This window comes from Neovison vison, chromosome 7, assembly GCF_020171115.1.
Source record: "Neovison vison isolate M4711 chromosome 7, ASM_NN_V1, whole genome shotgun sequence".
Classification (NCBI taxonomy): domain Eukaryota; kingdom Metazoa; phylum Chordata; class Mammalia; order Carnivora; family Mustelidae; genus Neogale; species Neogale vison.
The window spans coordinates 205,660,298-205,675,054 of record NC_058097.1 but is presented as its reverse complement, the minus strand read 5'-3'; the positions used below and the strand labels follow the sequence as shown (position 1 = coordinate 205,675,054).

General features: G+C 62.0%; 1 protein-coding gene across 3 annotated transcripts in view; it reads left to right on the top strand.

Annotated features, from left to right (window-relative positions):
* Positions 1-3,412: 3,412 nt before the first annotated feature.
* ANO1 (anoctamin 1) overlaps positions 3,413-14,757 on the top strand; it is a 78,615-nt gene continuing 67,270 nt past the window's right edge. For 2 of the 3 annotated variants that reach the window (XM_044260011.1, XM_044260010.1), the window contains exon 1: positions 11,487-11,596. In XM_044260011.1, coding sequence (XP_044115946.1) covers positions 11,504-11,596 — 93 coding nt within the window. In that variant the 5' untranslated portion in view covers positions 11,487-11,503. Of the gene's footprint in view, positions 3,536-11,263; positions 11,597-14,757 lie in introns of those variants that run through there. The other variant, XM_044260012.1, reaches the window with a different exon arrangement.

Here is a 14,757-nt window from a genome sequence, read left to right as displayed (position 1 = left end):
TCAGCGTCCCGGGCCTCCCAGCTCTTCCTGGACGGTGCAGGCAGGGGCCGACCGTAAGCCCGAACACAGTGGCTCTCCCCTGGAGGCCATCCTGCCCTTGGGGACATCTGACGGTGTCTGGAGACGTTTGTAGTTGTCACAGTGGGAGGGAGAGATGCCATTGGCATCGAGTGGGTAGAGCCCAGGGAAGCCACTGACCATCCTACAGGGCACGGCATGGCCCCCAGGACAGACAGAGATCCAGCCCCAGATGGTAGCAGCACTGCGGAGAAGCCCAGCCCCAGGGCATTATTCAAGGCTGTGGCTCGAATAATCCCTGACCCGGGGGCTCACCGTGGCCTGAGCAAGCGAGGGGCTCGCCTCTCAAAAGATTGGTTTCTCTCTAAAGCTTGGTTTGTTCACCTTTTCCCTAAGGCTGACAAGCCTGGGGAGTGCTCTGGCCCGCGCAGCTGGGCAGGGCACAGAGCAAGACGTTCCTTCTCGTGGGCAGGGTCAAGGAGGGGAAACCGATGTTGTCTGCTAGGGTCCTCCGAGCCTCTTACAAGGGAGACTGTCTTGCGGCTCAGTCCCCTCTGGCGTCCCTCGTCAGCCGGGTGCTCGTACTCCTGGAGATTATGACAACGTCAGCAAAGACACGAGAGCATGACGGCGGCTGACGTCACAACAGCCCGAGACGGCGGCACCGTGGCCAGTAGGGTGAGCCGGGAGGCCCAGAATTTCCCATAATGAAATGCCCCATTTAGACTAATGAGGCTGGTTTTTGCTCATTCATGAGCAGGGAATTAATCCTGCCTGTGAGCTCTGTCCCTTTGGGTTTTTAATGATGAGAATCACTGACTCCAAAAGAGAGAGCAAAGCTGATGGGAGAGTATTTCTAGAGGGCCAGTTCAGAAGCAATTAGCGACTCGGAGCAGAGACACGGTCCCGGCAGGCTGGCCCACAGGAGATGGCGTGAGGCAGGAAACCAGCTCAGCACCAGGCAGGGGAGGCTGCAATGCCCCAACCTGGGGGAGAGCTCAGCGGAGTAGAACCCCGTTTCCCTCCCTGGTTTGGGGAAATGTTGTTCTTACTTTTTGGTCCCTGAAATCCCAAGACCTATGCTGTCACAGCCCAGGCCACTGTGGCCCTGGGGACAGGATCAGTCCCTAACTGGTCCCCTCCGCCTGCCAAAAGCATTTCCACGCTGTTCACCTGGGAGCCTTGGGGGGCGGCAGGAGGACACACAATGCAGGGAGAGGGGCAGCGCAAGGAGATGTACTCATATGCAGCAGGAAACTGATGCCTTATGAGCAAGCAGGTGTGTGGACCCGGTGAAGTCCTACATCACAGAAGTGGGTAAAACCCGGCTTCTTGGGGAAAGCCAGAGCAGGGAGGCGGGCACCGCCCTGCCTGAGAGATTGCCCCCCTCTCTGCAGCAGCTCCCAGAGGGGCTTGGGTACCCCGCCTCCGAGCCCTCTCCGTCCACGGTCCAGGCGTTGGGGAGTGTCAGGGCACCCGGAATGGAGGAATCACGGTTCTGCTCCCCTTTCACAGTCGTACCTGGTAGACTTCTGCAAGATCCTTCGTCACTTGAAAATAACTTTAGAAAGTCAGTGCTTTACGGTTACACAATCTTGGTTGTTTACCAACAAGGGTAAGAGAATGAAGTTACATAATTCTGCGTGTGTGTGTGTGTGTGTGTGTGTGTGTGTGTGAGAGAGAGAGAGAGAGAGAGAGAGAGCGCGTGAGCTTCTTCCCAGGCTGGAAAGCTCGAACTCTTCTCAGCTCGAACTGTTCTCAGAGTCGCGGAGGGCTGTTCGTGGTGAGGACAGGTCCAGTGTGGCACACTTTCTCCAAACCTGTGCTCGCAGTCCAAGATGCAAAGCAAAGGTCCTGGAGGGCTGCTCGGCGCCCACGGGCGAGGCGTGCCCCAGAACACACAGATCTTGCTAACAAGGGTCAAGAGCGTCACAAACTTGAGCCTACACGGAGGGGAGGGAGAAGGGGAGGTTATGAGAATGTTGAGATTACAGTAGTAACGGCAGCCCCCCCGCCCCCGCCGTGCTGAGCCCCAGCTTCACGCACACCGGGAGGGCACGCTGGCTCTGTGAGGCCAAGGACACCTGACCCAGGTCACAGGGCTGGAAGGTGTCGGAGCTGGAGCGAGACCCCCACCCCATCTCCCCCAACCGCATCCTGTTTCCAGAATCCACCCTTGGACCCAAGGCATGCCCAAAGCACCTTGCAAGCCAGCTTTATGATCCCTTCTGCAGGCCCAGAATGTTCCTCAGTGGCCCTTTGACAAGCAACCATTGGGCATCAAGTGTATGAACATAGTGTAAAATGAGGTGGAGTAAAGGGAGGTCTGTGGCCAAGGTACATACCATCCTTGGGCTTCTTGGGTGAGGGGCAATCCAGGATGACTGCCTGGAGAAGGCAGCTTTCGGCACACACCACAAAGAACTAACAAGATATAGGGAGGCAGAGGAAAAGGAGCTTGATTCCCACCAGGCAGGGTGGCCAGGGTGGCCCCTGGGAGCTAAACCTGAGCGTGGCTACTCCTGGAGACCCGTGTCATCCTCCCTTAGGGATGGTTTAAAAACCCGTCCAGGGGAGCACCTACCACGTGCCAGGTCCATGGTCATCTGGGGTGAAAGCGATTCAAGTCACCATCCCTCCCTCAGGGAGGCAGTAGAGGCTCGCACAAGGAGTGCAGGCAGCTCCGCCTGAACCCCAGGCCCTTTCCTTGCGGCCCCCTGTGAAGTGAGGCCCAGGCTCCCCTGTGAGGGACTGCCCCTTCCCGGTCACAGAAGAGGAAGCCTTCCATACCGCAGACTCAGACAGCCCCGGACCAGGGGGGAGCCGCAGAGGGAGCAGGGCCCGTGGAGAGGGTGCGCCCTGGCAAGCAGGGGAGGCTCCCTGGAGGAGGTGAGGTCTGAAGGACAGCAGAAGTCCCCCAGGGTGAGGAGGAGGAGGAGGAGGAAGGGGCAGGGAGGGCATTCCCACGACGACCTCCGAAGCCTCTCTCCCCTGCAAGGTGGCCTGACACAGACTTTTCTTAGAGGTGGGAAGTTCCGCCCCTGGTAGGAAACCTTGGCCACCCCCAAAACTCCAAGGGGGCCCTTCCCCGGATAAATACACAGCTCAGAGGGGTGGCGGGCATGCGGCGCGTTCCTCCTGTGTTTAAATTTCCTCGGAAAGTCTGAGCGCGCGGCCGCCGCCCCTGCCCCAGCGCGCAGCGGCGCGGGGCCGCCCGGGGCCGCAGGGGGGCGGCCTCAGCGCGCGGGGCGCAGGGCCCGGCGGGCGGGCGGCGGGCGGGCGGCGGGCGGGGCGGGAGGCCCGGCCCCCAGCGAGCGCGCCAACGCTGCCCCGTCCGCCCGCAGAGGCCGCCGCGGCCGTGGATGCGGAGGGCGCGCCGCCCGGCCGGCCCGGCGCCCAGGCGGCCGCGATGAGGGTCAACGAGAAGTATTCGACGCTCCCGGCCGAGGACCGCAGCGTCCACATCATCAACATCTGCGCCATCGAGGACATCGGCTACCTGCCGTCCGAGGGCACGGTGAGTGCGGGCCCCGCGCCCCGAGGGAGGCCGCTCACCTGCGCCGTGCGCGCTCGCGGGGAGGCCCGGGGCGCGCGGGGGGCGCCCACCCGCGGTCGCGGCGTGTCCGCACCCCGGGGCCGGAGCCCGAGCCCGAGCGAGCGCCAGGCTGGGCCCCGGGTGGGACACCCCCTTCCCGTGGGTGCCGGTCGGCCCCGGGGGGGGGGGGTCACAGCGGGCTGGGGGTGGGGGGAGCGGCGGGAGGGTGGCAGCCTCGGGGCCTCACGGTCTGGCGACAGCCGCGCCCTTTTGGGGCTGGACCCGCCGGCGACTGCCTCACCTGCCCTGGGAGCACGGAGTTCCCGGGACTCCGTGTCCCCGCCCGGGAACGCCTAGCCCTCCCCGCCAACCTCGGGCAGCAAGGGGATGCCGGTGGGTCCGGACTTGTTTCTGGGCTGGTCCAGCCCCCCGCGGGCGCCCTGCCTGGTGTGAGTGGAAGAGGGAAGCAGCTGGCCACGTGGTTGGGGACACCTGTATCTGGGGTCTGCTACCCCCACCATTCTCCTCGGTCCAGATCCAGAAGTCAGAGGGGTCCCTGGAGGGCAGAATTCACCAGTGAGGGATGTGGCTTAGAGTTGGAACCAAGTTTGCCCCAAGAGGGAGGGGCTGAGAAGGGCCTTTTGCTGAAGCCGGGGGCACCCCAGCCTGTTCAGTCTGGACGGGAGAAAAGTCTCCTTTCTCTACCCCCCTCCCCCAAAGCAGCTGCCTGAGGCCCCCGCCTTGTTTCTTCGCTCTGGCCGCGGCCGCCTCGGGAGGGCAGAGCCTGGCCTTTGTGGAGGTGCCTGTGGGATGGGCTCCTGGCCGTGTAGCTGGCTGCGTTCCGGGGAAGGTGGGGACCCTCACTCAGGCGCTGTACCCCTTCTGCCGCTGAGCTCCCGCAGAGAGGCTATGGGGGCGGGCACTGGGAGCCAGTGTGGATCAAAAGGGGTGTCTGCCTGTGACAAACCCGTTGGCCTGAGCCGCTCAGAGCCACCGTTTCAGCCAACGCCGTGTAAACGCTGTGTGCCTGCTGTGGGCCAGGTCGTGGGCACCCACAGGGAACGAGACAGGGAGGCGTGTCCATCTGGGGCTTGAGAGGTGGTGATGGAAGGGGGCCGGGGCCAGCCACTAGGGACACTTCCTTAGCAGCCTAGCAGCCGGCCTGAGGCTGAGGATAAGCTCGCTTAATTTCCATGACCCTATAGGGTCGGTGCTGTTTCTCCCGGTGAGGATACGGAGGCGGAGAGGGGAGCCACCCACGCGCTGGGAGGGGAGCTAGCAAGGGGCCAAGACCGGAGCAGGTGGCCACTGGCAACCTGCAGAGGAACGGACATCCTGGACACGGAGCTGGTTCTACCCGTAGTGGGGGTTGGGTGGGGCGTCTCAGACAAGGAAATCTCCCATGGGAAGACCCAGAGGTGGGAATGCAGGGACACCAGTTAGAAGGCACAAGAGACAGTCACACCCAAGGAGACGGAGAGGAGTGGACATTCCAGAGGTAGCTGGCATTCAACGTGATGATGGGTTAGACCCAAAATAAGCACGGGAGCCCTTATCGGTGGTCTCTGGACCTGTAGTTCAGGGCTGTTGTTTACGTGGACCCAGAAACTGCCTTCCCCAAACCCTGGCGAGGGCCACGAGGTCTGCCAAGACTTGGCCCTCCATTCGAGGTCTCCACGGTCTGGAAACTCACAGACAAGACCTGAGATGGCTGATTTTGATTTTGCACATAGCTCTTACTAGGGGCAGGTTTGGAGGGCTGTGAGTCGGGGGGCAGGAGGGACAGGTGGCCGGGCAGTGTCCCACATGGCAGCCAGGAAGCGGCGGCCCTAGGAGCAGGGGGCCCTGGGAGAGCCTCCAAGGGCATCCCCAGCGCGGTTCAAGCCAATAATTGTTGCACAGTCATTACCCTGAGTCACCGGGGGAAGGCGGCTCTGTGCAGGCAGCGGCCAGAGGAGTTCCCAGACAGGAGTCCATACATGCCGCTGCTGTGTCGATGGAGTCGAAGCCGGCCGTCCCGAGTCCTGTCCCAGGAAGCTACGCTTGCCAGCCAGCGCCAGGGGCCTCTCCTCTCCCTGTCATTCCCAAGTTCAAGGATAAAAATCACCTCATTGTTCCTGCACAGCAGGATGCAAGAAATGACTTCAAAGGCCAGGGGCCAGGTTGAACACAGTTTATTTCACTGAGTTTTCTTTGTGTTTATCTTTGAAAATTTCTACTTTCTTCCTGATGGTTGTCAGTGGCCCTGATCCGCACACTCCAGCAAACTCAGACACCCCTGAGGGGAGGACTGGGTGCTGGCTTCGGCCGGCCTGCAAAGGAAGAGCCCCTCTCTGCTGATCGGCAAGTAGGGGGTGACCTGTATACAGGATGTGGGGTGTGCCCGAGGATCCTACACGGACTTGTAGTGCCCATGACTCGATTTTAAAATTTGGAGGATGAGAGTGAAGTTCCCAAATGGTTTCAAAGAGTCCCCAAACCGAAAGAAACGTCGAAGGTTCCTGATTTCATTTTCCCCATTTTAGGAGCAAGGGAATGTAACAGATTCTCGGAGCATGATCGTGTAGACTTGTCCCGGCTCTGGCTGTTTCACACACACGTGTGACTTTGGCTCCTGGAGCTCCAGCTCCAAGCAAGAAGCCAGATAAACAAGTGCCGGTCCCAGTCCAGCATCCACGGTGTGGACACGGGGTTCCTTCCACACCCCTCTTCTGCCCTCTTCTCAGAGTTGGGGAAGGGAGCCTGGAAAGGCAAGTGTGGACCCAATGTAGACGGCCCTCTCGCTGCCTGTGGTGTTGGGGGCAGTCCCGCTGCGGAGTGGACCTCTGTCCCCCGATGCCCTCCAGTGTGACCCCAGGAAGCCAATTCTCTTCTACCATGTTTACCGTCTCTCTCAAGGATGCTCCTTCTGGGAGTACCTCCCGCCAACATCCGGGCGTGATCCTCAAAACACTTTCAGATCTCCCGTGACTCCCGTCCATGCGAGTCAAGGAGACATTTTTGTCCCCACCTACCAGATGGAACAAAGGAGGCTCTGAGCTGGGGGACGCTGTGTTTAAGGTGCCAGCCGGGCTGCGTCTCAGCCCTGGTGTCCCTGATCAAGTGACCGACCCCCGCAGCAGCCGTGCAGAGCCCAAGCTCCTGTCATGTGTGCATAGGTACACGCCTTCATTCATTCCAAAGCCACGTCAGAAAGGTGAGCGGGAGGCCCCTGCCTTCAGGAAAGGTGCTGCTTAAGGGTACGGAGAGGACATTTTGAAGATTTTTTCGAGCTTTTGAACTGGAAAGTTCTACATAGAGTCTAACTTGCATCTTTCCTGCTGTAAGTTAAATCTTGATTTCTTTTCCCATCTTGCACAAGAACAGCACCCACTCCACTTCTCCATGGAAAGGGCTACCGGGGAGACTGCCTCTCCAGCTGCCCCGAAACCTAGCCCAGACTCCCTCTCCAGACCCTGGGCTCTGCCTCGCCCATGTACAGTATTGTAGAAACAGACCCCACTCTTTCTGCTTAAAGGCTGCTAGCCCCTTATGCTTACTGAGAAAGGATCGCCCCCGTTTTATAAAACTAAGACCCAGACAGGGAAGCACCTGGTCCGGAATCACAGAGCGCATCAGTGACGGGGCCAGGCCAGGGAGGGAAACGGGGGACTCTAACACTAGGCCAGCAGAGCTTTGCACTTCCTCCTGCTGGCCCCAGCCACGCCTCCAGCTCCCTTGGTAAATTAACAGTCTGGATCCGGTGCTGTCACCCTCTTTCAACTGTGGTCCACTCTGACCAGGAGATTGTCCTCCCCTAGTTCTTTATTTGTGCTTGTCTCAATTCCGAGCTAGAGCAGACGTCTCCTGGCGGTTCATCACAAGCCAGGCCCTGTTGAAAACTCCACATACAGGGCATGTTTTATCCTCCAGTAACCCTGGAGGGAAGTCGTGTTGAATGGGAAGATCGGTTATCCCCCCTGACCCTGACGTTACAAGGAGGGCTCCAGAAGAACCAAGAGATTGTGCTGGGCACCTGGGAGGGCACAGTGGGTCTTAGAAGGCAGGTGGAAGGACAGTCATTGCAGACGAGGCCTCTGGGCCACCTCCAGGCTTCCGGGTGGAGGGAGAGGTTTAGGGGATATGTCTGCTCTCCCCCAGGCTGTCAGGCCCCCAAGGTTCCCCATCGGGCCCCAACAGACCAGTGGGTATTGTTCAGTTTTGAACCTGGTAACCGTTTTCCTATCTCACGATGGTGGAGGAGTTTTGACTGTACCCCAGAGTAACTGCCCTGCTCTCTGACCTGCTGGGCTCACTCTGAACTTCCTTCCCTCTACTGGGGGGTTTTTGCCCATTTTGTTCAATATCAGCCAATATTCCCGCCAACCAGGGGCACGTACGGGGCCCCCACCAGGTACCAAGTCCTCCGTGTGCTTGTGTGTGTGGCAGGTTCTAGATGGAGGTGAGTTAGGGCAGTCCCTGGCCTGCCTGGGGACCCCCACACCCTGCTTCGAGGTCTCTGTGAGCAAGAGCTTGAGAACAGATGTTTTCGGGGTGTCCCTGGCCCAAGACACCTGCACGGCCCGAGGGCTCGGGGACCTCCAGAGCACGGAGGCTGGGGATCTGCCACCCGCCTGGGAGGGTAGATAGGGTTACAAAGCACAGGGAAGGGAGGCAGGGCACACAGGTAGGGAGTGGACCGTGTGCAAAGGTGGGGAGCAGGGGACAAGGATGTCCTGAGTCCAGGCAGACCCGGGGCTGTGGGGAAAGGAAGCCGGGGAAGGTGGCTCAGGCAGGACCTATACATGGTGCCTGGCTCGGCTCACAAGGTCACAGTTCCCCATTTGGAAACTGGGATGAGCCCCTCACAGAGGCCCTGGGAGTCGGAGTGCCCGGGAGGCAGGTGTGTCCTTGCACGGCGCCCACCAGGAGACCCTGCGTCCGCCCCGTCTGACGCCCCCTGAGGACTTGCCCTGCCTGGCTGCGACTTCTTTCCCTGCACCTCACGCAGCCCTGGGTCTGGCTTTCCTGCCCACTCCCCCCGGAGGAGGGAAACCTTAGCCAGCCCCCTTCTCTGACCCTCCTGTGGTCTTGAGGAGAACCAGCCCTTGTTGGTGCTGGGATTGGTTGCGGGGGGGTGGGAGGGGCGGAGGGGCCGCGTGGCCCCCAGGGGCTGGGCCTGCTAGTTAGAGGGAGAACCCACCCCACACGGGCGTCCTGTGCCTCCGACAGTCGTCCTGGCCACCAGAGGGACACGTATATTGCCCTCCCATCTTATAGAGGAGGACAGCGAGGCCCAGAGCAGGTGCAGAATCTCTCCCAGGCCTCGTAGCTAGAGTGGGACCAAGCCCAGACTTACCTGAGGCGTCCCACTGCCCCACACGTCTCCTCCACCCTGACCCTCCCTCCTGGCTCTGGGAACACTGGGGCAGGACCCCCCTCGCTGTGTCCTTGGGCACAAAGCTTGGAGACAGCTCCTGGGGTCAGCCAGAGGGGATCTGGCCCTGATAGCTCGGGCTGAGCGCTTTGCAGGTGTGAGCCCCGCTCTCTCCAGGTCAAGCAGACCCAAACCGTCCCGCCCCCGCACTGGGTCAGGGCTCAGGGAGAGGACATGCCCCCTGCAAGACCATTACTCACGTCCCTATTCCTGGGGGCGGGGGGGGGGGAGTTGGGCAGTGCCCTGGGTGTGCAGACAGGACTCCGGGCTGGGCTCAGCCTCCCACCTGTGCTGTGACCCACCTCGCCGACCCTCCGTGTCCTCGCTGACAAACCGAGGAGAACCCCTCTTTCCCGCCTTTCCTGCAACAGGGTCCTGGGGTCTTCCAGGATGCTGGGGTCTTCCGTGGACGCTGTCCTGGGCTGGGCTGGGCCTTCCTTTCCCCTCTCCCCGACCCTGCCTGCCCTTCTACACCCGGAGGCTCTGGACAGACACCTATAAGAGCCGGCTAGTGAGGTGCCTACACTGTGGGGTCCCATGAAGGCGGCCAAAGCAGCACTGGATCCCGTGGTACCATGGGTGGGCATGGACGGCGTACATCCAGCCCCTGCCGGCTCTTGGGGCCTGTCAGGCTTTGAGCGTCCTGGGACCGACCAGGGACCCTGAGATTCAGGAGCGCGACTCCCTCTCCCCTGCCAGGGGTAAAGGAAGACAGACCCCACAAAAGGCCCAGCCCTGAAGCCCGTCTCCCTCCTTCCCTGGGCAGCTGCCATATTCTAGGTGCACTCACACCCCCCCCCCCACTTTGCCTCTTTCCCTCTCCTCTCTTCCCCTGCCCCTGAGCCGGGCATTTGGAAAGACACCTGCGCACATGGGGTCCGCTGCCCTCCGGGCGTCCTGGTCCTGGAGTGGGGAACTCCTGCTGCTTCTCCCTACTGTCGCCACAGCCCTTAGGAGTCCCCCACAGTGGGGGCAGCCATCCCAGGGCTCCAGGCAACCTTGTGGGGAGACCCTCCAGGCACAGCTCTGTCCTCCAGCCATGGGGCTCGGGGCCTGCCTTTAGCCACAGGCCGGCCTCACGCTCCGTGCGGGAGGACCTCATTCTCGGGCGACGGCGCGGGTCTCGGGCTGTTAGCGGGAGTGAGGTGGAAGCCAGGAGATCAGGGGCAGGACCAGTGAGGCTTGGCTCTGAGGACCGTCCCTGGTGCGGGGTTGCCCGTTAGAGTACTTCCCACATGACGTTACTTGTTTCTCTTACTGCCGCAGACCAGCTCGCGGATTAACCTCCGCCCTCCGTAACCAGCAAAATCCCACAGGAGTTCCAGCCACGGGGTTGAGCGTTAGCAACAGCGGCGCGTGATCGCAGCCGCGCAGGGGTCCCAAATTTTAATGCGCAGGCCCACATTTCTATCTCACTGGCCCCGCCAGAAGCCCCCAGGCAGATAAGGAGCCGGGCCCCTCCCCACCTCTCTGCGCCCACCCCCAGGGCACCCTCTGGTGCAGGAGCAGGTGGAAGCCACGCGCAGGGCGGGGAGTTAACGCCCCGGTGTGGGTGGTTAAGCTTACCCAGCTTCCTCACCCTCCGGCACCAGCACCTGGGAGCCCAGCTGTCCAAGGCAGTGACCCTTTGTCAGACCCTCCCCCTGTGCCTGTCCCCCCGCCCCCAATCCAGCCCCTGAGACCACCTCTCAGGTAAACCGCTGAACGCAGACGCTCAACTCGGGGACTGCTTTTGGGGGAACCCAACCTAACAGGCAGCTAGCTAGTGGCCGAGCTGGAACCAGGCCAGGTGAGGGCCGTCGTGGGCCCGTGGCCATTTCGACATGACCTTGCTGGCCCTCAAAGGCTGAGAGTTGCTGGTGCAGACCGTGGGCTCGGCCCGCACTTTCCCAGACCCTGCGGGAGAGAATAAGGAGCACTTCTGGTAGGGGGGTGGGTAGGTGCGGGGCGGGGGGATTGGCCTTGCAGCCTTTCCCACTGTCTCTGCAAGCAGCCTGGCCCCTCCCGGGAAGCCCGCTCAGGCTCCACAGAACCGGGGGCCCGTCCGAGCTCGGAGGGTCCGGCTTGGCCTATGTGTGATCACGTGCACGTCTCCTTCTCAGACGTCACCCCCACGAAGACAGGGCCACTGTGTGCGTGGCTGCCCCCACCCCAGGCGGTGCTCTCGTGGGACGGGCGTGCAGTGCGGCTTTGCCGAAGGCGGGCAGGCGGGTGGAGGAGGCCGTCCAGCTTGGTCCCTGCTCCCCTCCGCGAGCCCAGCCCTGACGGCCAGCGACCTCTCTTTCCCACTGCAGCTACTGAACTCGCTTTCTGTGGACCCCGACGCCGAGTGCAAACACGGCCTCTACTTCCGGGACGGCCGGCGCAAGGTGGACTACATCCTGGTGTACCATCCCAAGAGGCCCTCGGGCAGCAGGACCCTGGCCAGGAGGGTGCAGCACAGCGATGCCGCCCCGGCCACCCGCGGCACCCGCCGGGACCAGCCCCTGCCCGGCAAGGGGAGCGTGGGGGCGGCCGGGGGCCCCGAGCCCCCGATGGACTACCACGAGGACGACAAGCGGTTCCGCAGGGAGGAGTACGAGGGGAACCTCCTGGAGGCCGGCCTGGAGTTGGAGCGAGACGAGGGCGTAATTATCCCTGCGTTTTGCGGGCTCGTGGGCTGGGCGCGCCGCCTGTTTCCAGAAGGTGGTGTGGGGAGGGGCCCTTCTGGCTTTAGCCGGGGCTCCCAGAACGGCTGATGTGAAGGCTGCTGCTGTTGAGATTGGGGGAGCAATCACATGTTAAGTTTTGGGGTTTGGGGAGCCCCAAAGTAGCGCCCCCAACCCTGGTGACATCTGCTCTGGGGAAGGGTAAGGTCTTCTTGGCGATGACCTCCAGAGTCACGGCACGTCCTGCTCCGGTCAGTCCCTCTCCTGGGAAGACGTGCCCCTCCAGAGGGGCCAAGGACAGAGCTCTCCTCGGAGCCCTCCTGGTGCCGACCTTGGCCCTTCTTGGGGCCTCAGTTTCTCAATCTGTCCAGTGGGGAGGTTGGTCTGGCTCAATCCCTGGGGGTGGGGGGCCTCTGGTGCTCGGAAATCCCCGACCCTCACTGTTTCCCGGAGCAGCTGTCTCTGGCAAAGCCTGAGAATCTTTCAAAGGAAAGTTTTCTGGGGAGAGTAAAGGGCTGACTCACCAGCACACAGGGTGGCCCAGGCGGCAGGCAGGGGCCTGGACAGCCCATGGGACGGGTGCTTCACTCAGCCTCTCAGCACACTCGCTGTGTGCACCCCTGCCTGCTCCTTAACCTCTCTGGGCGGGGGGGCAGGGGGCGGGGCCTCCTGCCGTGAGCATTGCAGGGCTCTCCCGCTGCCGGCCACAGGGTCCCTGTGTGGACTAACCGAGAATCCGGGTGTCTCTAAACTGCGGGGAGAGGGTCAGTGGGCTGCCTGGGGGAGCCGTGAGCTAGCCGGGGTGTTTAAAGGAAAAATTGGCCTGTTCGCCGTTTCATCCTTGAGAACCACTGTGCCCTTAAGTAATGAACGCTTTGGGTCCGGTGGTAAGGATGCCCCAGGGTGTTGGCCAGCCAGCCGGTCTGCGGAGGAGCAGGTGTGAGCTCTCTTCTGCGCCCCGTCATTAGTGCCGGCCCTGAGTACCCCGGAGCTGCTCCGTGGGGCCCCTCTCTCCGCGGATCTGGCAGCCAGGGGGCCTCGTGTTGTGTTGCACGCGGAGCATTTCTCTGGGTGGCGTCTCCTGCCGGGGTTCGGCTGTCTGGCGGGTGTGCACTTCTGCCGCAGGAGGGGTCCCCGTCGGAGTGGCGAGGGTGTGCGAGCGTCGAGTCCCGCTGCGGCTGCGGGGTCTCTCCCCGGCAGGGCAGCCGCCTCCACTGCAGATGCGCTGGGCCTTTGGGGTTGTCCGTGACCTGAGCCCAGGCCCCTTGGGAGAGGGGAGTAGTCGGGTCGCTGACTTCGGGCACGGTTCTGGTTCCCTGTCCCTGCCAGCCCCCCGGCTTCCCGTGTAAACGCTGTGGCCACGATGCAGACCTCGCCCTGATGTGGCCATTCACAGCTTGGAGGGACAGACAGGCTCCGCGGGAGTCGGGAGAGCCCGCGGCGCCCGCGTGCAGAGCTGGGAGCGGGGGCTGCGGTCTGCACCTGCCTGGTCCGTTCCGTGAACGACGCACTCTCCGCTCCCTCGTTCCTTCCCCACGACGGCGTCAGAGCCTTGTACTTGGAAGGCTCCCGGGAGCCTGGGAGGGAACCCTGGCCCCCACAGATCCCAGAGCCTCTGCCTGTCCTTCCTGAGTCTCGCTGGCTGCTCGGCCCGAGCTTCCCGTTCCACAGCACGGACACAGCAGTAGCATTGCGCCAGTGGGTGATCGTGAGACAAGGGCAAGGTGCTTGCCGTGGCCGAGTCTCCTGGGCTGTTGTTAATACCAAACCGTGTATCACGGTTCCTGCGGAGGGTGAGAGCAGGAGCCTTTCCAAGTCCAGTCGACTGGGACATTCCATGTATCTTTCTTGAAACTTGATCTTCTCAATTGTGACTTTGAAATAAAAAGCCAACATAGAGACAGTGGTCACTGTCACCAAAGAAGACCCCATTTTCCCCATAAGTGACCCACGAATTTCACTGATGCTTTGGCTCTGTAGCGACAGGAGGCTTTCCCACGGCTGACTGGGGCCGTTTTAAAAATGAAAGATGTCCACGGCACCGCTGCAGTGTCCAAGGTGGCTGAAACCAGGGCTGGGCTGTGCCCACCGGAGGCTCTCGCGTCAGGAACGGGGCTTTACGAGGGCCCCTGTGCTTCCTGACCTTTCGTGGGACATGAACAAGGCCCAAGGCTGTTGGAAAAACCCTCCGTCTGCGGCAGCCCAGTGCTCTCCCCCACCCTCCGCGAGGCAGGCAGGACCAGAACCCGGGTCAGAGGCGGCCTCCGAGGTCTGTGCGTGGACCCCTGCCAGTGTGATTAACAGCTCGTGGCCGTCGCCTTGATTTCGGGGAGAGACGCCCTGGCTAGTGAGTCATTCCCGGGGCGGGGGGTGCTCCGGTTACAAGGAGCGAAGAGCTTGCAGTTCGGGAAATAGGAGAGCCCCCAAGAGAGCCCCCAGGAGACTCCAGTTGTGCAGTCTTACCTGGTTTGCAGCGGGATCGGGGCTTATGTGCACGTTTGTGGGGAGAAAAATCCGTGCCTTCCACCAGATACGCCGACGCTGGGTGAGGCAAAGAATCGGCCTTTAAAGGGGCTGCTTTTTCCCCAGTGCCATTGCTGTTGGAAAGTCTGGAGCAGCCCTTCCCAGAAGCGTCCCCAGGGGTGGGATAACCAAAAATGCTCCCAGATATTGCCAGCTGTCCCTGGAAGCCAAGCTCGCTCCTGGTGGAGAAATCCTGCTTCAAAGGCTGGATGGGGAGGCAGGAGCAAAGGAGGAGGGAGAGGGAGCCTTATGGGGGGTCGGCAAATAAACCGTAAGACCTCCTGGGCCGAGGGGGGGCCCCTCTTGAACTCTGCTGGCCCAGCCTTCTGTGACCATAACCGGGCAGCTGCCCACAGGCCACCGGGGCACAGAGATGACCCGCCTTCGCTCCTTGAGAGGCCAGTGGGTGCACGAGGCTGCGTGGCTCCTGGACACAGCCGGCTGCCGGCCCCACGCAGATGGGGCATCTGTGTCCTGGTCTCTGTCCTGGGTCCAGAGGTTTGCTGTGGTGAGGACACCCCGTGATAGGAACTGTGGAAGACCTTCCCGTCTGAGGGCACTGGGGGACACCGAACGGGTAGTGCTGCGGGGCAGCCCTAACTAGAGACCACCAGCCG